Source organism: Hyperoodon ampullatus (assembly GCF_949752795.1).
Source record: "Hyperoodon ampullatus genome assembly, chromosome: 10".
Lineage (NCBI taxonomy): Eukaryota > Metazoa > Chordata > Mammalia > Artiodactyla > Ziphiidae > Hyperoodon > Hyperoodon ampullatus.
Genome location: NC_136923.1, coordinates 70,508,563 through 70,535,745, shown reverse-complemented (window position 1 = coordinate 70,535,745; position 27,183 = coordinate 70,508,563). Strand labels below are relative to the sequence as shown.

Sequence of the window (27,183 nt, the reverse complement as noted above, 5' to 3'; positions counted from 1 at the left end):
GTGTGCTCTACATAAATGGTATAACATATCAATAAGGATCCTAAATTCCCAGTCCTGGAAACTATCTGTCATCAGACCTCACAGTGCTCAGATAATGATACAGATCTGACAGATACATTAGCACATCTTACAGGAGCCAAATCAGGAAGGTGTGAAGATGCAGGAGGAGCTCCAACGAATTCTTTGTTCCTAGAGAGGAAGAGCCATTTTGCACTTTTTATGTTCCTTGGTGGTTAGTATGGTGGTTACTCAATAAATGTACTGAAAGAAAAGTCCATGGGACTATGTGGAAATTAGGAAAGGAGAAACGAAAACTTCAAAGTTAGCATACACTTCAAGGACGACATTTAAAATCTGGGGTTTTCTTTGTGTTTTTTATTTATTTATTTATTTTTGGCTGCATTGGGTCTTCGTTGCTGCATGTGGGCTTTCTCTAGTTGCAGTGAGCGGGGGTTACTCTTCGTTGCGGTGCGCAGGCTTCTCATTGCGGTGGTTTCTCTTGTTGCAGAGCATAGGTTCTAGTCGCACGGACTTCAGTAGTTGTGGCACGCAGGCTCAGTAGTCATGGCGCACGGGCTTAGTTGCTCCGCGGCATGTGGGATCTTCCCGGACCAGGACTTGAACCCATGTCCCCCACACTGGCAGGCAGATTCCTAACCACTGTGCTACCAGGGAAGTCCCTAAAATCTTGTTAATGTGATGAAGACTCCTGATGAATGCCAATCCCTCACCCCTTTTTCCACTCAGGTCTGAAATAATATTAAAAGCACCAGCCAAACAGGAAACAAAATGTCAACTTTGTCAGCAGCCAAGTACCCAGTAACTCCCCAAATCAGAGTAAAGTTGCATCAGAAAACACCACTGGGACCTGAGATGAGGCTCCTGCTTCTTCCCCAGATTTAGATCTTGGGTACCTGCTTTGGAGCGGGGAGGGAGAACACCTGTTTTTGAGAAGCGTTAGGTCTGCAAATCTGACCCTCAGCCTTATATCCAGCCAGATGCTCAGCAAACAGGCTGCTCAGCTTACAAGCCCAGGCACAGGCAGAAAGAAGGTACAAGGAGGCAAAAGATGGGCCCTACATTGCCTTTTCAATGAAGTGAACTCACCCTTAGTAAAAGGGTGGCTCATTAAAGTCCCAGTTGTTGACTGACACATTGATAACTCCCAAGGGAAAGACAAGGAAGGGGGCCGGCTATCTTCATAATATACCCAGGCTCCAACCACTTTTCATCAACTCTAACGTCACCACTCTGGTCCAAGTTACTATCACCCCTCCCCTGGAATATTGCAATAGCCTTCTAATTAGTCTCCCTGCTTTTAGCCTTGACTTCCAATAATCTATTCTCAACGCAGTAGACAGGCTGGCCCATGAAAACATAAGATCATGTCACTCATCTCACTCAGAGTCAAAGCCAGTGCCCCTCAGGGGCTGGCAAGGCTTCTGTCCTCTCCTTAGCTCTCTGGACTTATTGCTACAACTATCTCCTTGCTCATTCTGTTCCAGCCATACTAATCTCCTGTTGCTTCTCTTACATGCTCTTACTCAAGGCTTTTGTACTGTTCTTCTCCTGCCTGGAAAGCTGCTCCTCCAGATAATCTGCCTGGCTCATTCTCTCACTTCCCCAGGTCTCTACTCAAATGTCACCTCTCAAGGAGGCCTTCCCTGGAGACCCTATTTTAAATTTCACCTCCACTTTACATACACACAGCCTAGCACTTTATGCCCCTTCCCTGCCTTTTTCTTCCCTTGGCACTTATCACCATCCAACATTACTACCTATTGCTTTTATTGCTGAGAGGTTCCTCTTGGCTTAGCAGGCAGTCACCACATCAGCCTTAGTCCTGGCTCCTCCAGAGAGGAAGGCCTCTCCCTGGGACCCTGGCTCCAAATCTGAGGACTTCAGGTAGTAAAGGATCAGAGTTTCCTCCAGGGTCCAGCATAAAGAGCTGGCAAGGGTGATGGGAGGAGCTGGTTTTAGTCCAAGAGTGACGGCCATAGTTCTGGAGAACCCCAATAATAACATGGGACTAGCCTTTTTATCTGAGGAGAACATATTTAGGTGAAAGGCTTGTGCCTGCTGCATCCCACGAAAACCCTTGCCGGCACAAGGGTTATCTTACAGAAATCTACTGGGCCAGACCTACCCTCCTGCAATCAGGCAGCAGAGACATTGGACTCAGGACAGATGATCCTGTCTACTTTGCATAAGTTTATTCCACTAGGGACCAGTTGCAATTCCTGCTTGCTCCAATGATCCTGAAGAAACACTTTTCTTATCAGGGTATGGCTCTTCTATTTTAAAACACTCAAATCAAGGGAAATACTTGAAAATTAGATGTCATATGAAAAATTCCAGTTGGTTATGATGGAAAAAGCCTGAACTACCCCTACCTATCTCAGGAGAACCTGCAATTTAAGAGGTTCCATCCAAACTGATTGAACCTTTCTGGCAAAAGCGTGAATGGAACCAACCTGAACCATCCATGGAACCTACATATAAAGCAACAAAAACAAGATTACTGACTACTCCATTTATTTGGTTTGGGGTGAAAAACCCAATCATCAAGTGATATGAAGTAACCTCCAACATAGATAAAGGAATATTTAGAAATACCTACCCAGTATGTGGCAAAACTAAAGCATAAATTACAGAAAGCCTTCATATGGCTAGATTTGCTGCAAAACTTGGGTATTCCTAGTAAAGAAAACACTGGTTTTTGGACAACAGCTCTATATTTCCTGGTGGGATGACCTAAGTATAAATGTAGGGAATGTAAATGTAACCAAAAAAATGTAGTTTTACCTGAAATATCTGTAACCTGTTGCTAGCTTCTTGGGGTGGTATATTTGGAACCATGGGTCCTTCCTGTAATGAATAATATAATCTGCATTTTAATTCCTAATCACATGTATTTATCTATTTATTAGGTTTATCTATTATTTCCTTTTAAACAAATAAACATGATTTTTAATTTATATGATCTAATTTTGTCCTGTACATGAAGTTTTCATTTATTTTTTGCAACAGTTTTATTGAGATATAATTCACATATTATACAATCAACTCATTTAAAATGTACAATTCAACGGTTTTTATTATATTCACAGACTATGATAACACTCAATTTTAGTATATTTGCATCACTGTAACTTCCATTCATTTTTTAAAGGACCTTGACACAGCTAATAAAAAATGTGATTAAATTACATCCTATATGAAGTTCGTAACACAAGAGCTCTGTTTCATTTCACTTATGATTATAAATGATGATGCTGTGGTTGTGCATTAGAATAACTGAGATAAGGCTCTGAGAACAACCTTCTTTCACGAATAGTCCAGCCCAATATGGAAACAGAGACACACATAAGGTTGAATACTTGGAAGAAGCAGAAGGCGGTCTCTGGTGGCCATGAGCCAGAAATCAGTTGCAAAAAAGATCCCAAATGGTCTGTACAATCATGAATATTATGGATATGCTAAATAATATGCAAGACTGCCAGTGTAATAGAATAATAGAGCAATAAAATGTTGACTAATCAAACCTAAAAGAGATGTTTAGTACACGTTAAAAAAAAGTGTTATATATAAGTATGAAATTAGAACACTCCCTAACACCATACACAACAATAAACTCAAAATGAATTAAAGACTTAATGTAAGGCAAGACACTATCGAACTCTTAGAGGAAAACATAGGCAGAACACTCTATGACATAAATCACAGCAAGATCCTCTTTGACCCACCTCCTAGAGAAATGGAAATAAAGACAAAAATAAACAAATGGGACCTAATGAAACTTAAAAGCTTTTGCACAGCAAAGGAAACCATAAACAAGACCAAAAGACAACCCTCAGAATGGGAGAAAATATTTGCTAATGAAGCAACTGACAAAGGATTAATCTCCAAAATTTACAAGCAGCTCATGCAGCTCAATAACAAAAAAACAAACAACCCAATCCAAAAATGGGCAGAAGACTTAAATAGAAATTTCTCCAAAGAAGATATACAGATTGCCAACAAACACATGAAAGGATGCTCAACATCATTAATCATTAGAGAAATGCAAATCAAAAGTACAATGAGATATCATCTCACACCAGTCAGAATGGCCATCATCAAAAAATCTAGAAACAATAAATGCTGGAGAGGGTGTGGAGAAAAGGGAACACTCTTGCACTGTTGGTGGGAATGTAAATTGATACAGCCACTATGGAGAGCAGTATGGAGGTTCCTTACAAAACTAAAAATAGAATTACCATATGACCCAGCAATCCCACTACTGGGCATATACCCTGAGAAAAACATAATTCAAAAAGAGTCATGTACCAAAATGTTAATTGCAGCTCTATTTACAATAGCCAGGACATGGAAACAACCTAAGTGTCCACCATCGGATGAATGGATAAAGAAGATGTGGCACATATATACAATGGAATATTACCCAGCCATAAAAAGAAATGAAATTGAGTTATTTGTAGTGAGGTGGATGGACCTAGAGTCTGTCATACAGAGTGAAGTAAGTCAGAAAGAGAAAAACAAATACTGTATGCTAACACATATATATGGAATCTAAGAAAAAAAAAGAAAAAGGTCATGAGGAACCTACGGGTAAGACGGGAATAACGACACAGACCTACTAGAGAATGGACTTGAGGATATGGGGGGGGGGGAAGGGTAAGCTGTGACGAAGTGAGAGAGTGGCATGGACATATATACACTACCAAATGTAAAATAGATAGCTAGTGGGAAGCAGCCCCATAGCACAGGGAGATCAGCTCGGTGGTTTGTGACCACCTAGAGGGGTGGGATAGGAAGGGTGGGAGGGAGGGAGATGCAAGAGGGAAGAGATGTGGGAACATATGTATACATATAACAGATTCACTTTGTTATAAAGCAGAAACTAACACACCACTGTAAAGCAATTACACTCCAATAAAGATGTTAAAAAAAAAAGAATGTTATAAATGTAGTGCGAGGGGCTTAAATTATCTTATGATTTCAGATCTATTGTGACCACTAAAACAAAGTAGAATATTTTAGGGGACTACATCCATCTTCTGAGTTTAACTTCAAAGAGGTCGACCATTAATCAGTCATTATACCAGGTTGAATAGTCTGTGGGACTGACCAAGGATGACATTTATTATTTATGTTCAGGAACCCTTTTGGTTCTCTAAGAGTTAGTGGGGAAAAAATCAGTTGCATAACCCTGGCATTAGGGCATTTATAGTTTCTTACAGCCTTCCAACAACTGTATTAAATTTTTAATTATGAGTATTCTGGTCTTGAGAAAGGACAAAAGCAGACTTTGTTCCTTCCACAATTTCCAAAGTTGTTGCTCCTTTTAGCAGTTAAATCTTCTCTCTTTCTACATGAAACATGCTTAAAGGACGAGCTATCCCCCCTTTTTAATAGCTGCAAATATGCAAAGATAGCCTCTTACATACAATGTACAAATCACAGTGTATTTCTCAGGGTCCATTACTTTCATCTCATATAAACATACCACCAAACATCTTAACACACAGCATGCAACACTTAAATTACCGTCTCATATGCTTCTGCAAAATTCATTACATCCTCACGAAAAACTTCCACGGATTCAAGTAGACTACTTTTAAACTTTGGCTGCATTTGAACTAGTTCATCTTGTACAGCAACCTGGAATAAAAAAGAATATTCAATGTGAGTGCAAGTAATGTATTTAAATGAAAACTACAATTTTACTCCAGCAAGTTTGTTATCTCACAGATGTACTGTATGAACAAGGATGTCTCTGCAACGTTATTTGTTAAAAAAAAAAAAAGAAAAACACAGAAAGAAACAATCAAAATGCACCATCAAGAGACTCAGATCATTCTAGTTCATGACCCAAGAGGCAAAGCTATCTAACTGCAGTTAGGAAAACATTTTCTGGCTGACCCAGTTCAGGCCAAGGAAACAGTTACTACTGTGGGCCCAGTCTGAGTCACATGCTGTCTCTGGGACCAGGCCACAGTCTGGGATTAACAATTTCTAGTAGGTTCACATAGTTCCAGTAATTGGAGCAGTTCCCTCTAAGAAAATGATATTACTCTAGCATATGTCTTCCACAATGGTCTTCAAAGCTTCTGCTTAATCCTGCAATCGTAATAGTTAGCCCTTAATTCATGTTTTCTCTCTGCCAGGCTCTTTACATATGTTAACTCATTTAATGCTCACAACCATCCTGCATGGTAAATACTAATATTATACCCATTTTACAAGTGAGAAAACCAAGGCCCACAGAGACTAACTTCCTCAACGTCCTAGCACCAGTATGAGACAAGGTCAAGATTCAGAACCTGGCAGTGTGGTTCCAGGGCTCTTGCTCTTAACTGCTCTCAACAATAGCATTTTTCTGGGTTGGAACGTATACTGCTTTAAGCTTAATGGTGACTGTAGTAAAGACTGGGTCAGTAGGTTTAACACTAACAGAGAGATGGCAGAAAAACCCAAGTGAATCTGTTAAATTGAACAATAATAGAAAACTGGGCTTCACTAAATCTCAACAGAGGGCTCCCCATTTCCTTCCTAAGACTCACTGTGTAGACTAACCAGCAAGCGCTTTTCAAAATAAGTGATTAGTCAATATTGAACTTAAATAGAAATAAGTATTGAAAAAGTATTTTATGTACATCATCTCAAGCCTCATAACTGCATTTTTAAAAGCTTCTAAAATATTCCTGAAGGACCACATGAAGAAACTGAGAAACAAAGGTTATTAACTTGAATAAGATCACCCAACTGGCTGGTGGCAGAGCCAGAATCACAAGTCATGACCCCAGATTCAGCTCTGTGTCCTTGCTACTGTGCCTTGCTTCAATCTCAGTGACAAATCTTTCCATAAACAGGAAATTTTAAGCCAACATTAATTAATTAATATTCAATAAAATTTTATAGTATAATTAAAGAATCTGGACCCTCCCTTGGGTTCACTTTTAATGGCTAAATATTTACCAACTTCAAAAATGCTTAGAGGGCTTCCCTGGTGGCGCAGTGGTTGAGAGTCCGCCTGCCGAGGCAGGGGACACGGGTTCGTGCCCCGGTCCGGGAAGATCCCGCATGCCGCGGAGCGGCTGGGCCCGTGAGCCATGGCTGCTGAGCCTGCGCGTCCGGAGTCTGTGCTCCGCAACGGGAGAGGCCACAACAGTGAGAGGCCCGCGTACCGCAAAAAAAAAAAAAAAAAATGCTTAGAGAGAGATTTATAGCTATAAACGCCAACATTAAAAGAAAAAAGACCTCAAATCAGTAACCTAACCATCCACCTTAACAAACTAGACAAAGAAGAACAAACTAAATCCAAAGCAAGCAAAAGGAAGAAAATAATTTAAAAAGAGCACAAATAAATGATATAGAGAATAAGGAAACAATAGAGAAAATCAACAAACTAAAAGTTTCTTCCTCGAAAAGAGCAACAGAAGTGACAAAACTTTACCTAGTCTAACCTAGAATAAAGGAGAAAGGACTCAAATTACTAAAATTAGGAAAGAAAGAAGGGACATTACTACTTACTTTACAGAAATAAAAAGGATTATAAAGACACAATCAACAGAGTAAACAGGCACCCTATAGAATGGGAGAAAATATTTGCTAATCATATGTCTGATAAGAAGTTAATGTCCAGAATATATAAAGAACTTCCACCACCCAACAACAACAAAAAACAAACAACCCAACTTAAAACTAGGCAAGAGGGCTTCCCTGGTGGCACAGTGGTTGGGAGTCTGCCTGCCGATGCGGGGGACATGGGTTTGTGCCCTGGTCTGGGGGGATCCCACGTGCCGTGGAGCGGCTGGGCCCGTGAGCCATGGCCACTGGGCCTGCGTGTCCAGAGTCTGTGCTCCACAGCAGGAGAGGCCACAGCAGTGAGAGGTCCGCGTACCGCAAAAAAAAAAAAAAAAAAAAAAAAAAAAACTAGGCAAGATATACAAATGGCCAAAACAAGCATATGAAAAGATGCTCAACATCACTTTTCATTAGGGAAATGCAAATCAAAATCACGATGAGATACCACCTCACCCATTAGGATGCGTACTATCAAGGACACAGAAAATAACAAGTGTTGGTGAGCATGTGGAGAAATTGGAACCCTTGTGCACTGTTGCTGGGAATGTAAAATGGTGCAGCTGCTATGGAACACAGTACGGCAGTTATAAAAAATTGAAAATAGAATTACTATATGATCCATCAATTCTATTCCTGGAAAGCAGGAACTCAAAGAGAACTGAAAGCAGGTCTCAAAGAGATATCTGTACACCCATGTCCATAGTAGCATTATTCACAACAGCCAAAAGGTGGGAGAAACACAAGTGCCCATTGATGGATGAATGAATAAACAAAATGTGGTATATGCTGCATATTAGGGAATATTATTCAGCATTGTAAAGGAAGGAAATTCTGACATATGCTACAACATGGATGAATCTTGAGGACATTATGCTAACTGAAATAAGTCAGTTACATAAAGAAAAATATTGTATGATTTCACTTATATGAGGAAACTGAAGTAGTCACATTTATAAAGACAAAGTAGAATGGTAGTTTCCAGGAACTGAGGAAAGGGTGAAATGGGGAATTGTTGTTTAATGGGTAGTTTCAGTTTTGCAATATGAAAAAGTTCTGGAGATTGGATGCACAACAATGTGAACACACTTAACACTACTGAACTCCACACTTAAAAATGATTAAGATGGTAAATTTTAGGTTATGTGTATTTTACCACAATTTTTTTAACCTTAGTACAAAGCTACTATAATCAAGACTGGCATAGGGGTAGACATATGGATCAACAGAATAGAATTGAGAGTCCAGAAATAAACCCTTACATTTATGGTTAATTGATTTTCTCCAGGGTGCCAAGACAATTCATTGGTGAAAGGATAGTCTTTACAACAAACAGCACTGAGACAAGAGGATATCCACATGCTTTTACATGACGTTGGACCCCTAACTCACACCATATACAAAAATTAACTCAAAATGTATCAAAGACCTAAATGTAAGGGTAAAATTATAAAACTCTCATAAGAAAACACAGTAGTGACTCTTCATGACCCTGGATTAGGCAATGGTTTCCTACATACAATACCAAAACACAAGCAACGAAAGAAAAAATAGACAAATTGGACTTTATCAAAATTTAAAATTTTTGTACTTCAAAGGACACCATCAAGAAAGTGAAAAAACCCAACAAATGAGAGAAAATGTTTGCAAATCCTTTGATTAAGGGACTTACATCCAGAATATATAAAGAACTCTTACAACTTAAAGAGACAACCCAACTTAAAAAACAAGGAAAGGATTTAACTTTACCTTTCTTCAAAGAAGATATACAAATGGCCGGTAAGTACATGTAAAGGTGCTAAGAATTATTAGACATTAGGAAAATGAAGTACTGGTACATGAGACAATATGGATAAACCTTGACAACATTACTGTAAGTGAAAGAAGCCAGTCACAAAAGACTACATACTATATTATTCTATCTATATTAAGTGTCCAGAAAAGGCAAATCCATAGAGATGAAAAAGTAGTGGTTGCCAGGGGCTGGGGTAAGGAGGAAAATGAGGAGTGATTACTAATGGGTATGGGGTTGCTTTTGGGGTGAAGAAAATATTCTAAAATTAGATAATGATGGTTGTCATGCAACTCTGTGCATATATTAACAATCACAGAATTGTATATTTTGAAATGGTAAATGCTATAGTACGTGGATTATATCTCAATAAAGCTTTTAAGATAATATATATTGAGCTTTTTAAAGGTTTGAAATGTATTTTTTTTCTGGAGATAGTGACTTAATAAAAAAGCAAGGGGCTTCCCTGGTGGCGCAGTGGTTGAGAGTCCGCCTGCCTATGCAGGGGACGTGGGTTCGTGCCTCAGTCCAGGAGGATCCCACATGCCGCAGAGCGGCTGGGCCCGTGAGCCATGGCCACTGAGCCTGCGCGTCCGGTGCCTGTGCTCCGCAAGGGGAGAGGCCACAACAGTGAGGGGCCTGCGTACCGCAAAAAAAAAAAAAAAAAAAAAAAAAAAAAAGTAAGAATTGGGACTTCCCTGGTGGTCCAGTGGTAAAGAACTGCCTTCCAATGCAGGGGACACGGGTTCGATCCCTGGTCAGGGAACTAAGATCCCACATGCTGCGGGGCAACCAAGCCCACGCACCACAACTACTCAGCTCGCCCGCCTCAGTGAGAGAGCCTGCATGCCGCAAACTACAGAGCTCACGTGCTCTGGAGCCCACACGCCACAACTAGAGAAGAGAAAACCCGCACGTACGCCACAACTAGAGAGAAGCCCATGTGCCACAGTAAAGAGCCAGTGTACCGTAACTAAGACCCAACACAGCAATAAAAAAAAAAAAGTAAGAATTACATTTGTACTTACAGCTTTACTCTGCAATTTGTTGAAAGAATATCTCAAGGTATCAACTGCTTCTGATTCTTCTTTGGTTATTTCAACTTCAAATCTGTTTAAAATAGCATAGGCTTCCTGTGGGGTGGGGGTAGAGTTCAGAAACATCACAAGGAATATAATTGCCAAATGACTTAGATGCCTTCTAAAGACACATTCCTATGTCTTCAAAGACTAGAAGAATGGGTCCCAAAATTAAATGTGTATAAAAAGGTCCTTGGGGCTTCCCTGGTGGCGCAGTGGTTGAGAGTCCGCCTGCAGATGCAGGGGACACGGGTTCGTGCCCCAGTCCGGGAGGATCCCACATGCCACAGAGCGGCTAGGCCCGTGAGCCATGGCCGCTGAGCCTGTGCGTCCGGAGCCTGTGCTCAGCAAGGGGAGAGGCCACAACAGTGAGAGGCCCGCGTAACACAAAAAAAAAAAAAAAAGGTCCTTTAGATTATCACTTACATCAGATATTGACTCTAGATCCCAGGCCCTGAAATCTGAATTTAATAAGAACCAAGGTGATTCTGGTGGAGAGTAGGCAAATAGCTTTGAGATACTATCCTAGGAAAAACTCCCTGGAATAATTTTCTGCCTCTCTCCTCCTTGATCTTGTGACAACACCGTGCAAAATGTTTTCTCATACTCTATTAAAATATGGGTTGGCTATATAAGGAATGGAATGAAATGACAATGTGGGAGATATTCTGAAGAACAGAAACTAATGAACAAAGAAAACAAAACAAAAACAAATTCATAGATACAGAGAACAGATTGGTGGGTAACTAGAGAGGAAGGAGATTGGCGGACGGTGAAATGGGTGAAGGGGATCAACTGTATGGTGGTAGATGGTGACAAGACTTACAGTGGTGATCACTTTACAGTGCATACAAATATTGAATTATAATGTTGTACACCTGAAATCTGTATAATGTTATATATCAATTTTGCCTAAATTTTTTAAAGTGATGAGTTGGCAATTGGCTTTACCAAAAGAATTTATGCTGAAAAACTGAGCTTCAGCAGTCAGGGAAAAAATGATATGATAATTTGTTAAATCTTGAGAAGCGAGTGGTCAGCATTCAAAATACCCAAATACTAAGATTTAAAGAAGTAGTAAAGGTATGAATTTCATTAGCTCCCAAAGTGTATAAACTCTAAACGGGTTCAAGAAAGCAATGCTCAGTCATGAACACTGGGTACCAAAAGGAGGCAGGGGGAGTGCCAGTTCCCCAGGTTTGCAGGCAATAAGGGAGTGCACTGTCCACAGAGAATTTAAAAAACAGTAATAAGGGCTTCCCTGGTGGCGCAGTGGTTGAGAGTCTGCCTGTCGATGCCGGGGACACGGGTTTGTGCCCCGGTCCGGGAAGATCCCACATGCCGTGGAGTGGCTGGGCCCATGAGCCATGGCCGCTGAGCCTGCGCGTCCGGAGCCTGTGCTCCGCAACGGGAGAGATCACAACAGTGAGAGGCCCGTGTACCGCAAAAGAAAAATAAATAAAAATAAAAAAACAGTAATAAAATGAACTGAGTCTGATTTTTATTATCACCATGAGCCAGAAATTCTAAATATTAGTCAAAAGTACTTGTGAGAAACAGAATAACAGCCTCCCAATGTTATCCACACCCTCATCTCCAGAATCTGTGAATATGTCACCTTATGTGGCAAAAGGGACTTTGCAGATGTGATTAGTAAAAGAATTTGAGATGGGGAGATTATCCTGTATTAGCCATGTGGGCCCAATGTAATCACAGAGGTCCATTTAAGGGAAAGAGGGAGGCAGGAGATTCAGAGTTAAGTGATGTGATGACAGAAGCAGAGGTAGGAGTGATGGCACTGCTGGAAGGGAGCCAGGAGCCAAGGAATGCAGCAGCCTCTAGAAGCTGGACAAAGCAAGGAAAGGATTCTTCCCTAGAGCCCCTGCTGACATGTTGAGTTTAGCCCCGTAAGACCCATTTTCATACTTCTGACCTCTACAACTATAAAACAATTTGTTTTAAGCCATTACGTTTACGGTAATTTGTTATAGGAGCAATAGGAACTAAAACAGTACTCTTCCCTAAAAACATCTCTTGATATAAATTCCAGCAATTTACTATTGAGCCTAAGTGGACCACTCCCACCATCTGCCCATGGTATGCCGCTGGTCATAAGTGAGACACATAACTGGTTTCTAAGGAAAGCCAAAGATATTTGGGGAACTTGCCTAACATGTCAGGACTGAAGTGAGAGAATACAACCATTCTTTTCTGTAAAATGTAAGTGCCAGCATAACAAAATGAACACTGTCTTGACCAGTACAGCATAATGAATATATTAATATTCCTTCATATATTGTTCACTGTTGACAATTGTCAAAATCCCTCCAAGGACATCAACATCAGAGAGGAAAAATAGGTAGACTGTGCCATAAAATAAATGAAGAAATCAACTTTTTAGTGTTTCTCTATTTTTTTAAAAAAATACCATTTCAAGAAAGAAAAATGCAATCATTTCTTACTTCAATTGGTCCCAAAGTCATGTCCATTTGAATTTCATTATCACGGATACAAGACAAGGCTTCCATTGCAAACCTGACATCATCTAAATCACGAATAGGTCTAGATAAATTTTTCAAATATTCACTGATAAATGCTATCATGTCTGACATTTTCTTTTTGTATTCTTCATTCAAATATCGACAGAGTAGCAACTTCCATGCCTTAGCCTCAATTGATAAGGCCAATTTCATTGGCTCTGGTGAAGACAAGAAAAGGTCAAAATAAAATACAACTGACATTCTGAAACAATTCACTTTATGTGTAATCTGAGGATCTATAACTGCACTGTCCATTTGGTGGCCACTAGCCACACTGAGCACTTAAAATGTAGTTAGTCTGTAGTTTGTCTGAATTAAATGTTCTGTAAGGATTTTGAAGACTTAATTCCTCTCCTGGTGGAGTATATTAAGCCATTCATGAGAAGGACACTGAAGTCTACGGAGAAGAATTTTGGAAATTAGTTCTAGCACTATCCAATGTGAACCTTGCTCTGTTTCTGGCCATTCCATTAGAAGCCTTCACTCATTTCCCCAATTTCCTCTAGGTAACCCCTATATGAGACCAGCAGCCTACACTGTTGAGAACACTGTGCTTGTCTAATACAGCTCTCCCCCACTACAGTTAGCAGTAGAGTCAGCTTGGGCTTTTGATTTCAGACATTAAGTGGTTGTCTCATAATCCTCTGATACTCTAATCCCAACTGGACTAACTTCTCAGGAGACCTCAAACTGTTTTGACTCTTATCCCAGGTACACAATCCCCTCCTCACAGTAACCTGTAGTTCCCCCTGTAGTTTTAGTTGTTTGAGTGCCAATTTAGTATCAAGTACATTAAGTCACTTTGGTATAATGTTATATATATATAATATATGATAATATATAATATATATAGCATATATATGAACAATATTGGTGGTCCAGAAATACTTAATATTTATAATATTGTACCAAGGTAGCTTCATAACTGCTTTCTAAATGAAGTAACATTTCATGTGAAAATACAGACACTTTACATAATATTTATAAAATACCTGTATGCAATTCAAGTGCTCCTACAACTATAATAGGCTTCAACTCATTAATCTCCTGCTCAAAAGTAGCGTAGTGTAGAATTTCAGATCTGATTTCAGTCAGAGAGGGGTTGTTAGCCAAAAACTCCTGTAGCAAGGAAAGAATCAACATTTTCTTCAGCTTTCTGACAATGTAAATCTTACGCCTCTAATAGTTGAATTAGAAAACTGCATCTGCTTATATATTTTTCCTCTTGTATGTGCTACCAGGCCAGTGGCTCGGTAGAGAAAGGGATGAACAGTTAGCACTGAAAGAGGAAGCTATGTGAGGGAGTTTCACATTTCTGAATGGTTATTCAGAGTTCTAAAGTTTCCTTGAGTCTCCAACCAAATATACAGCTGAGCCTATGTAAGCTGGACACACCCTTGAATACCCGGCCTCTGGGCATGTCTGGAACATAATTAGTACCCAACTGTTTAACCAAATTAAACAAAATCCGCCAGAACCTCATTATTATCAACTGCCCCAGTGTCAATGTGAGAATTATGCAAGACATGATGTGTTAGGTGTGTGGCATTTACAGGTTCTCGGCCTCTGTTCTTGAGTTCTCATCATTATCACTGATGTTTTCTTGGTCCTCCCACAGGAGTTAGAGATAAACAATACAGAGTGAAGTAAGTCAGAAAGAGAAAAACAAATATCGTATGCTAACAGATATATATGGAATGTAAAAAAAAAAATGGTTCTGAAGAACCTAGGGGCAGGACAGGAATAAAGACGCAGACATAGAGAACAGACTTGAGGACACGGGGAGAGGGAAGGGTAAGCTGGGACGAAGTGAGAGAGTGGCATGGACATATATTCACTACCAAATGTAAAATAGATAGCTAGTGGGAAGCAGCTGCATAGCACAGGGAGATCAGCTCGGTGCTTTGTGACCACCTAGAGGGGTGGGAGGGAGACGCAAGAGGGAGGGGATATGGGGATATATGTACACATATAGCTGATTCACTTTGTTATACAGCAGAAACTAACACAACATTGTAATGCAATCATACTCCAATAAAGGTGTTAAAAAAAAACCAAACTGCAACACAAGTAGCGGAAACATACCTTCACTTTCACGTCTCGGTCCTCTGTCCAGAGCGTCTTGTACTTTTGAAAGTCCTGCAGGGCCTCATGAGCCACCTTTCTGAGAGAATTCACAGAAGAAGAAAGGAGGAGGACCAGCTTGGAAATATCGTTGTGCTCTGCCACACCTGGATAAAAATTCTTCAGCTTCCATGTGGGGATCATTTCTTCAAAAGATTCTGAAAACAGACATTTTTATCCTATAGATAACTCCTATATTCAACTTTAAATACTATCAATTGTAATATTTATAGACTTTTTAAACTTTATTTTCTTAAAGACCCCCCCATCCCGTTCCAAGTAATTAAGAGCTATTCTCTCGCTAGCTTCACTTATTCTTATTAAACTACTGTGTCAGATTTTGAGGTCTAGGTTTCTTTAAAGTGGGGAATCTGTTATTCAGAGGAGAGAACTGAAAGACACTGATTAACCACTCCCCCCAAAACAAAACATCCTCCAAGGAAAGATCAGAAGAGTTGAAATTGCTACCCTACAGAACAGGCTCGTGGTTAAAGGAGAGCCACTACGTTTACTACCCAAACGACCTTAAGCCAATTATTTAATCTTCATGGAAATACTTGTGAGGATTAAATGAGACACATATGCTTGTCTTCAGCTCAGCATCTGGTACATAAAGATCACACAACCACCGTTAACCACCACGATAAACATCTCTGGCTGAAACCTAGTCATGTCACAGCCTTGACTGAAACTCCCAAGTATTCTCCATCAAGCAAGACCATACGGATACTTTTGTTTGGCCCAAACAGTTCCTTACTTTTTTAAAGCAGTTGTTAACAATTAAAAAATCATGAGATTTCAAGAAAAATTCCAGATTGCCATCTTCTCTTTTAAAATGGTTTAACCTGGTATTCCTGCATGGCAACAGTTAGCTGAAGTATCTATAAATGATACTTACTTGGGGTGGGGTGGAAGAAAAGCAGAGATGTTGATCAAAGGGTACAAACTTTCACTAATATGATGACTAAATTCTGGAAACATAATGTGTAGTATGGTGACTATAGTTAATAATAATGTATACTTGAAATTTGCTAAGAGAGTAGATCTCAAGTGTTCTCACCACACACACAAAAAATGGTTAACTATGGGAGGTGATGAATATGTTATTTACTTTGATTGTGGTAACCACTTCACAAAGGTATACATATATCAGAACATCATGCTGTACACCTCAAATATGTATAACTTTTGTCAAAAATAAATAAATAAAAATGTTAATGTGGTAGAACAGCAAAAAAGAATTTGGCTTTCTATACAAGAAAGTATCCAAAAATGTCTATGGAATTTTGGGTCAGTGTCATATCACACTAATAATTATTTAAGGGAATAGCTTATATATATTTCATGTACAAAGAACACATGACCCAGATTTTCTAAGCACCAGGCTCTAGCAAACTAAGTTTATCAGATCAAATACAATGCTGAAAATAGAATTAGTTCTAAGGTTTAATTTCATTTTTAACTTTGAATCTGAGACTATGGTAGTAGAACAGTGATAAATATCCTTGTTCACCCATGATCAAAAACTGAAATGTCTGCATTCTAGGTTTAAGATGGAAGATGGAGAACACTAGTTTTTTTAATGTAAAATTTAACCAATACACATATAAAAATGAGTTTTAAAATATCTATAGGCTGTCATACCCAGGAAGAATCAGAAAGACCATTTACTAACTGTTATAGTTCTAAGACTCTATTCATCTGAGATTTGTTTTAACATTCTTACTGTCTTCCTTCTTCAACTGCTTTCTTGTGCTCGGATGGGTCCCATCAGTAGTGGTATGGGAGGGGTTGTTAATGACAATCTTGATGTGATGGGTCTGCTGTTGCCCCCAGTGAGCCACTCCTCTGCTGACCTCCAGGGTTAACTGGATCATACGGTTAATGGCTTGTTGAATGTCATCCAAACTAGGAACCATTACCTGTGGAAAGAAGAAACAAGTTCCTGGTGCTGCCAACACATACAAATCCATTCCTCTGATTCTCACCACACCTATTCCCCACTGAGCGGAGAAATGCACCTCAGTCATCCTGTATGGCTTGGTGTTCCAGATGCCAATAAGCAGCCGGAGGGGTGGTACAGAAAAGTGCCCTAAGAAGGTACAAGGGACCCATGAGCTCAGGGCACAGGCTCTCTCTTTCTTTCTTTGTTTCTATTCTGCCATGGGTTTTCTTACAGTTGGGTGTTCAGTATAGGGATTTGGACTTCTGAGATGGCCTTATTTAGATAATGTCTGAAGTAAGAAAAACCAAGATGGTTTGTAGTGTACTTGCTAACCGGTGGCCCAACAGATACTTAGCTCTTACACCAACCTTCAATATACCATGAGCTCTGCAGAAGTAATTTTTATAATAGATATAAATGATACACTTTGATTTTTGTGAAATACGGAGGTGAAGTCAAAAAGCACAGAGGACCAAGAGATTAAATAGAAGTTCAGTTCTAATGCTATACTTCTTAAATACATTACCAAAATATCACTGTATTAACGTGAATATTTAATAATACTTACCACATTAGGAATCACAAGATGTACTTCAGATTTTAGAAAGGAAGTAACATCTTCTGACCGCTTTCGTCCATAAGGGCTGTAATAAGATGGACATTTAACTTATAAACCTTAACCTAAAATTTCATAAATAGCTTGGTTATGCTACAAGTTTCAATCCTAAAAAAAAGGACAATTTTCAAAATACTGAATTAATGAAGAGAATGTTATTTACAATGGAACCATAAATTTCATGAACTAGTTCATAAATTAAGAACACAATGATTTAATATTCTTTGAAGTGAAATACTAGTCTCCTGCCCATTTTCTAGTATTTTAATGTTGCTTTCTCTCAGTAAAGTACCACCTAATAATGTTTACTAAAAGCACTCCTTTTCCCAGCCCCACAACAGATGCTGAAAATCACCAACAAAAAGCATATGCCTTCATATACTTTATTTTTTTGTGTGTACAAGACTAAACAGGAGGTTTCTAGTCAAAACCTTCCAAAAACTGCCTTTTTAAACAATATCAGTTATGCTCAGACAGAAGTACAGACACACAGACAGACACATGAGTGCAATTAATGAATGACACATATCAGTGCTGCAAATTAGTTTGGTTATCTCCCTCTGCCTGATCTCTGTCCCCATCCCAGACAAAATTATAATAAATGTAAACTTTCCATAGCAAGAAATGTTATAATTACTGAAAAACTACACCTCCATTCATAACTACAAGCAGACTGGGGGGGAAAACCTCACAAGAAACATAAAGCCTCCACATTCACAGTGGAGACCCAACTTTAGTATTCAGGGTCAATGGTTCCCAGATAAACATATTATTGCAAGGAACTCTTTGAACTAAAAGCAAGCAAGCAAACAAACAACAGAAAAAACCTCTAATTCATAGTCTCACTGTGAAATCAAGATGCAGCAATAAAACAAGTGTAGACTATGTTTGAAAGGGTACAATCTGAGAACTAGAGTTTCATAAAGTATAATCAAACAGCTGAACTAACAGAAGCAGTGAACAACGCAGCCGATCCTTTGGTGACTTATTTGACAAACTAGAGGATTAGCTTAAGGAATTCTCCAAACTTTCGGATGCAAAATACAAGAGAAAGAAATTACTTAAGGAAAAGGTAACTGAAATAATAAAGAAAAGATAAGTAATGTTTATCGAACGCTTAGTGTATGACAGGCGCTTTTCCAAGCACTTTCCATGAATCAACACATTTCATGCTCATGTTAACTCTTGATGTGGATCCCATGATTATTATTTCCATTTTGTAGATGAGGAAACCAAGCCACAGAGAGTTTTAAGTAACTTAACAGCAGGTCACTCAGCTCAGAGACGCTCTACTACCTAGATCCAACGAGGGAACCCTACATAAAATAAATTTAAGCATAGCCCTTCTCAAATCTTAAGAACAGACTTGTTTTTTCACCTTGAAAGGTTTCTCTGTGTGCCCGAAAGGATTCTCTGTGTGCCTGACAGGATTAATGGAGGAAAAATGACTTACAGCTAAACACATAATTTGTTAATTTCCGGAATAAAGGGGGAAATCCTGCAAACAGCAAGAAACAGTTTGTTACTTAGAAAAGAAAATCAGATTAGCAGCAAAACCCACCTCTGAAAATGGAAACAAAAGAAGCCAGTGGGTTTCCCTGGTGGCGCAGTGGTTGAGAGTCTGCCTGCCGATGCAGGGGACACGGGTTCGTGCCCGGGTCCGGGAAGATCCCACATGCCGCGGAGCGGCTGGGCCCGTGAGCCATGGCCGCTGAGCCTGCGCGTCTGGAGCCTGTGCTCCGCAACGGGAGAGGCCACAACAGTGAGAGGCCCGCATACCACAAAAAAAAAAAAAAAAAAGAAGCCAGTGATTGTGCTTTGTGAATGGCATTTAGCTACAAAATATCAATTCTGTCTTGACCTGGTGAATGATAACACCTTTTATCTGGATGTTCTCTGTCTGCATCCCACCTGAGGAAAAAAATCAAACTGGGTTTGCATTTCAGTTGAGGCAAGATATATTAATAATATCCTTCATAACTAAAAGAGATCTTGACTGTTTATGTGGATGGAGTGTGCAGGGCTTGCCCAGATGAAGGTTGGCAAGCCAAGTGCCACAAATAAAAATGAAAAAGGAAGCATTAAAAAGAAGAAGAAGAAGAAGAAGCCAGTGAAATAGTATTTGTGGAGTGTGAGAGAAAGTGGTTGTGATCCAAGTTGACCTACTAGCCTTCATGGGTGAGGGTAAGAGAAAGATGTCTTAGACAAGGGAGGATTCTGCAATATTATACTCATGTATACCTCTTCAAAAACCACATCAGTACTGTTGTAAATTAACATGGCAGAGTGAGTTCAGACTTCAAAAATACCTCTTTGTGCCAAACACATCACAATCATGGATAGACTCTGAAGGACTTGAGAATGCTCGAACACAAGATTAGGATCTCCACAAATCAGGAACGCATCAGAAACACACAACAGCCTGGCCAGGGCTCTGGTCAGGAAATAGGCAGTGAGAGTGGGAGGTTGGCCCCTGTGGACTCTGGGGGACTGAAGTAGTCCGTGTTAGAGGGGACTCATCCAGGCTTGCTACCTGAAGCCAGACACTGAAGTGATGTTCCCCCACTTGTAAAGAGAGGCAAAACAACAACAAGATAAAGTTTGTCAACCTACTGCCTGCAGCTGCAGCTTTTCCAAAAGATGTGGGCCTGGGGTGAAAGAAGCAAATCCACAGCATGCCCAATAAGCCACTAAGCCGGGTCACTTCTGTGCTCCCCGGCTAAACCTGCCATTTCCCAGCATCTCTTCAGGGGATATGTAACTGTGAACAAATAGGACCCAGTTCTGCACTTAAGGTACCAAGAGTCATGTGGAGGCAAAAGTGAAACTCCTAGATAGGGAGGGAAGAAGAGAGAAACACACAAAAACAAAAAAAGATTCACTCAAGGAGAGTCTACAAACTAAAATCCCAATATGCATGCATAAGTCTAACAGTAAGAAAGAGGACTAAAGATATCAATAATTGAAACAAAAACTCACTCCAGATAAAGTTCAATGTATAGAAGTATGACAAACTCTAAAATAAATATATTGAGAATGTTCAAAGAGATAAATGAAAGCAATCTTCCAAAAAATAATAAATTGCTAAACTAAAAAGGCAGGAATGATACAGTATCTGGAGGATAAGGAAAAAAGTACTAATTGAAATATTTAAGATGCAGTAGATGAGATCGCCTTTAGGCTAGATACAGAGATACTTGCCCATAACATAACCCAGAAAGGCAAAAAGACAAAAATATATGACAGACTAGTTAGGAGACAGGAAAGACAGACTGAGATGCCGCAACATCTGAGGTGGTCACGTGTCCATGGTGCCCAGGACAGTTCTGGTTTAAGTCCATCCTAACATTTCATCTGGATAGTGCTTCTTCACTCAAAAGAGTGTCCTAGATGGGACAATTATGTGGTCAACTTACTCAACATTCAACTATAGGAGTTCCATAACAAGAGAATGTCTCAGAAGCAATAACTAAAAAAGGAAATTGCTGACGGTTTTCCAGGATTAAGGAACCCTATAAGCCCTCAAATAGAAAGTGTACTCTGAGAACAAAGCATGATTAAATAAAGACAAATCCACACCAGGAAAGGAAACTACAGAACATCAAGGATAAAATACAATTTTTAGTTAGACTCACTGCAGACTTCTCATCAACAAGAATACAGGTCAGGGGCTTCCCTGCTGGCCCAGTGGTTAAGAGTCCACCTGCCAATGCAGGGGACACAGGTTCGTGCCCCGATCTGGGAGGATCCCACATGCCACGGTGCGGCTGGGCCCGTGAGCCATGGCCGCTGAGCCTGCGCGTCCGGAGCCTGTGCTCTACAATGGGAGAGGCCACAACGGTGAGAGGCCCGCATATACAGGTCAGGAAAAAAATGAAGAAATACTTTGAAAGTGCTGAGAGACAAACAAAAGTTTTTTATCCAGTCAAATCGTTTCGGACTTAAAATGAAGAATAACAGAGTTTACACCTCACACACCCTGAGAAACCAGGAGTATAAAATAAATACACAAGAACTTGGAGACTTTAATAAAATATACCAGTAAATAAATTATTTTTGAGTGTTCAAAATAAAGGTAAAAAGTAAAACATCAAACAACAATGATGGAGGGACCTTCAAGATGGCAGAGGAGTAAGACGTGGAGATTACCTTCCTCCCCACAAATACATCTACATGTGGAACAACTCCTACAGAACACCTACTGAACGCTGGCAGAAGACCTCAGACCTCCCAAAAGGCAAGAAACTCCCCACGTACCTGTGTAGGGCAAAAGAAAAAAGAAAAAACAGAGACAAAAGAATAGGGACGGGGGCTTCCCTGGTGGCGCAGTGGTTGAGAGTCCGCCTGCCGATGCAGGGGATACGGGTTCGTGCCCCGGTCCGGGAAGATCCCACATGCCGCGGAGCGGCTGGGCCCGTGAGCCATGGCTGCTGAGCCTGCGCGTCCGGAGCCTGTGCTCCGCAACGGGAGAGGCCACAACAGTGAGAGGCCCGTGTACCAAAAAAAAAAAAAAAGAATAGGGACGGGACCTGCACCAGTGGGAGGGAGCCATGAAGGAGGAAAGGTTTCCACACACTAGGAAGCCCCTTCGTGGGCGGAGACTGCAGGTGGTGGAGGGGGGAAGCTTCAGAGCCATGGAGGAGAGCGCAGCAACAGGGGTGCAGAGGGCAAAGCGGAGAGATTCCCACACAGAGGATCGGTACCAACCAGCACTCACCAGCCCGGGAGGCTTGTATGCTCACCCTCCGGGGCGAATGGGGGCTCAGAGCTGAGGCTCGGGCTTCGGAGGCCAGATCCCAGGGAGAGGACTGGGGTTGGCTGTGTGAACACAGCCTGAAGGGGCTAGTGTGCTACAGCTAGCCAGGAGGGAGTCCGGGAAAAAGTCTGGAACTGCCTAAGACACAAGAGACCATTGTTTCAGGGTGCACAAGGAGAGGGGATTCAGAGCACCACCTAAACGAGCTCCAGAGACAGGCTAAAGCCGCGACTATCAGTGCAGACCCCAGAGACAAGCACGAAACGCTAACACTGCTGCTGCAGCCACCAAGAATCCTATGTGCAAGCACAGGTCACTACCCACACACCCCTACACTCCCCAGGAGCCTGCGCAGCCCGCCATTGCCAGGGTCCCTTGATCCAGGGACAACTTCCCCAGGAGAACACACGATGCGCCTCAGGCTGTTGCAGCATCACGCTGCCCTCTGCCTCCACAAGCTCGCCCCACATTCCAATTATAATTACCGTACCCCTCCCTCTCCCCAGCCTGAGTGAGCCAGAGCTCCCTAATCAGCTGCTACTTTAACCGCATCCTGTCTGGGTGGGAACAGATGCCAGAGGGCGACCTACACTCACAGGCGGGGCCAAAACCAAAGCTGAACCCTGGGAGCTGTGAGAACAAAGAGAAAGGGAAATCTCTCCCAGCAGACTCAGGAGCAGTGGATTAAATCCCCACAATCAACATGATGTACCCTGCATCTCTGGAATACCTGAACAGATAACGAATCATCACAAAATTGAGGCTGTGGACTTTGGGAGCAACTGTAGACTTGGGGTTTGCTGTCTGTGACTGATTTGTTTCTGACTTTTATGTTTATCTTAGTATAGTTTTTAGTGCGGTTATCATTGGTGGATTTGTTTATTGTTTCTTTGCTCTCTTCTTTTTTATTATTATTATTACTTTAAAATTTTTCTTATTCTAATTATTTTTTTTATTTATTATGTTTTATTCTTTCTTTTCTTTCTCCCTTTTCTTCTGAGCCATGTGGCTGAGAGGGTCTTGGTGCTCAGGCCTGGTGTCAGGCCTGAGCTTCTGAGGTGGGAAAGCCGAGTGCAGGACATGGGACCATCAGAGACCTACCAGTGGCATGTAATATCAATTGGTGAGAGATCTCCCAGAGATCTCTGTCTCAACGCTAAGAACCAGCTCCAGCCAACAGCCAGCAAGTTCCAGTGCTGGACACCCCATGCCAAACAACTAGCAAGACAAGAACAAAACCACACCCATTAGCAGAGAGGCTGCCTAAAATCATGTTAAGTTCACAGTCACCCCAAAACACACCACCGGACGTGGTCCTGCCCTCCAGAAAGACAAGATCCAGCCCCACCCACCAGAACACAGGCACCAGTCCCCTCCACCAGGAAGCCTACACAAGCCACTGAACCAACTTTACCCACTGGGGGCAGACACCAAAAACAATGGGAACTATGAACATGCAGCCTGCGAAAAGAAGACCCCAAACACTGTAAGTTAAACAAAATGAGAAGACAGAGAAATATGCATCAGATGAAAGAGCAAGGTAAAAACCCACCAGATCAAACAAATGAAGAGGAAATAGGCAGTCTATCTGAAAAAGAATTCAGAGTAATGATAGTAAAGATGAATCTTGGAAATAGAATGGAGAAAATACAAGAAACGTTTAACAAGGACCTAGAAGAACTAAAGAGCAAAGAAACAATGATGAACAACACAATAAATGAAATTAAAAATTCTATAGAAGGAATCAACAGCAGAAGAACTGAGGCAGAAGAACTGATACGGGACCTGGAAGATAAAATAGTGGAAATAACTACTGTAGAGCAGAATAAAGAAACAAGAATGAAAAGAACTGAGGACAGTCTCAGAGACCACTGGGACAACATTAAACACATGAACATTCGAATTATGGGGTCCCAGAAGAAGAGGAGAAAAAGAAAGGGTCTGAGGAAATATTTGAAGAGATTACAGTTGAAAACTTCCCTAACATGGGAAAGGAAATAGTCAATCAAGTCCAGGAAGCGCAGAGAGTCCCATACAGGATAAATCCAAGGGGAAACACACTGAGACACATATTAATCAAAGTATCAAAAATGAAATACAAAGAAAAAATATTAAAAGCAGCAAGAGAACAGCAACAAATAACATACAAAGGATCCCCATAAGGTTAACAGCTGATCTTTCAGCAGAAACTCTGCAAGCCAGAAGGGAGTGGCTTTAAAGTGATGAAAAGGAAAAACCTAAAACCAAGATTACTCTACCCAGCAAGGATCTCATTCAGATTCAAAGGAGAAATTAAAATCTATACAGACAAGCAAAAGCTAAGAGAGTTCAGCACCACCAAACCAGCTTTTCAACAAATGCTAAAGGAACTTCCCTAGGCAGGAAACACAAGAGAAGGAAAAGACCTACAATAAAAAACCCAAAACAATTAAGAAAATGGTAATAGGAACATACATATCGATAATTACCTTAAATGTAAATGGATGAAATGATCCAACGAAAAGACATAGACTATCTGAATGGATACAAAAACAAGACCCGTATATATGCTGTCTAAAAGAGAACCACTTCAGACCTAGGGACACATACAGACTGAAAGTGAGGGGATGGAAAAAGATATTCCATGCAAATAGAAACCAAAAGAAAGCTGGAGTAGCAATTCTCATATCAGACAAAATAGACTTTAAAATAAAGACTATTACAAGAGACAAAGAAGGACACTACATAATGATCAAGGGATCATTCCAAGAAGAAGATATAACAATTGTAAATATTTATGCACCCAACATAGGAGCACCTCAATACATAAGGCAAATGCTAAGAGCCATAAAAGGGGAAATCGACAGTAACACAATCATAGTAGGGGACTTCAACACCCCACTTTCACCAAAGGACAGATAATCCAAAATGAAAATAAATGAGGAAACACAAGCTTTAAATGGCACATTAATCTTGAGAAAGACAAATGGAGCTGGAGGAATCAGGCTCCCTAACTACAGACTATACTACAAAGCTACAGTAATCAAGACAGTATGGTGCTGGCACAAAAACAGAAATATAGATCAATGGAACAGGATAAATAGCCCAGAGATAGACCCACGCACATATGGTCACCTTATCTTTGATAAAGGATGCAAGAATATACAGTGAAGAAAAGACAGCCTCTTCAATAGTGGTGCTGGGAAAACTGGACAGCTACATGTAAAAGAATGAAATTAGAACACTTCCTAACACCATACACAAAAATAAACTCAAAATGGATTAAAGACCTAAATGTAAGGGCTGACACTATAAAGCTCTTAAGAGGAAAACATAGGAAGAACACTCTATGACATAAATCACAGCAAGATCCTTTTTGACCCATCTGCTAGAGAAATGGAAATAAAAACAAAAATAAGCAAATGGGACCTAATGAAACTTACAAAGGAAAGGAAACCATAAAGCAAAGGAAACCATAAACAACACGGAAAGACAACCCTCAGAATGGGAGAAAATATTTGCTAATGAAGCAACTGACAAAGGATTAATCTCCAAAACATACAAGCAACTCATGCAGCCCAATATCAAAAAAACAAACAACACAATGGGCAGAAGACCTAAATAGACATTTCTCCAAAGAAGATATACAGATTGCCAACAAACACATGAAAGGATGCTCAACATCACTAATCATTAGAGAAATGCAAATCAAAACTACAATGAGGTATCACCTCACACCAGTCAGAATGGCCATCATCAAAAAAATCTACAAACAATAAATGCTGGAGAGGGTGTGGAGAAAAGGGGACACTCTTGCACTGTTGATGGGAATGTAAATTGATACAGTCACTTTGGAGAATAGTATGGAGGTTACTTAAAAAACTAAAAATAGAACTACCATATGACCCAGCAATCTCACTACTGGGCATATACACTGAGAAAACCATAATTCAAAAAGAGTCATGTACCACAATGCTCATTGCAGCTCTATTTACAGTAGCCAGGACATGGAAGCAACCTAAGTGTCCATCGACAGATGAATGGATAAAGAAGATGGCACATGTATACAATGGACTATTACTCAGCCATAAAAAGAAACGAAATTGAGTTATTTGTAGTGAGGTGGATGGACCTAGAGGCTGTCATACAGAGTGAAGTAAGTCAGAAAGAGTAAAATAAATACCATATGCTAACACACATATATGGAATCTAAAAAAAAAAAAAAACACTTCTGATGAACCTAGGGGCAGGACAGGAATAAAGACACAGACATAGAGAATGGACTTGAGGACACAGGAAGGGGGAAGAGTAAGCTGGGATGAAGTGAGAGAGTAGCATTGACATATATACACTGCCAAATGTAAAACAGCTAGTGGGAAGCAGCTGCAGAGCACAGGGAGATCAGCTCAGTGTTTTGTGACCACCTAGAAGGGTGGGGTAGGGAGGGTGGGAGGGAGACGCAAGAGGGAGGGGATATGGGGATATATGTATACATATAACTGATTCACTTTGTGATACAGCAGGAAGTAACACAACATTGTAAAGCAATTATACTCCAATAAAGATGTTAAAATAAATAAATAAATAAAAGAATGAGAAAGTAGATAGACTTCATGCCAAGGCCCTTGTAGTTAGAAATGAGAAAACTGAAAAAACTATACACAGTACTTTTTAAAAAATAGAGCTAAATATATGTATTCTAAATTTGAAGGTAACTACTGAAAGAACTTAAGTATAGGAAAGAGAATAAAAGGGGAAAATTATC

At 40.4% G+C, this 27,183-nt stretch overlaps 1 protein-coding gene across 1 annotated transcript in view; it reads right to left on the bottom strand.

The window, feature by feature from the left end:
• The window catches only part of DNAH8 (dynein axonemal heavy chain 8), a gene marked incomplete at both ends in the record, with an annotated part of 333,524 nt that overhangs the window by 225,291 nt on the left and 81,050 nt on the right, over positions 1-27,183 (bottom strand). Inside the window, 8 exons of the mRNA XM_079713152.1 lie at positions 2,806-2,868; positions 5,551-5,664; positions 10,408-10,512; positions 12,921-13,156; positions 13,991-14,117; positions 15,084-15,280; positions 16,849-17,044; positions 17,636-17,711. Coding sequence (XP_079569278.1) covers positions 2,806-2,868; positions 5,551-5,664; positions 10,408-10,512; positions 12,921-13,156; positions 13,991-14,117; positions 15,084-15,280; positions 16,849-17,044; positions 17,636-17,711 — 1,114 coding nt within the window. The remainder of the gene's footprint in view (positions 1-2,805; positions 2,869-5,550; positions 5,665-10,407; positions 10,513-12,920; positions 13,157-13,990; positions 14,118-15,083; positions 15,281-16,848; positions 17,045-17,635; positions 17,712-27,183) is intronic.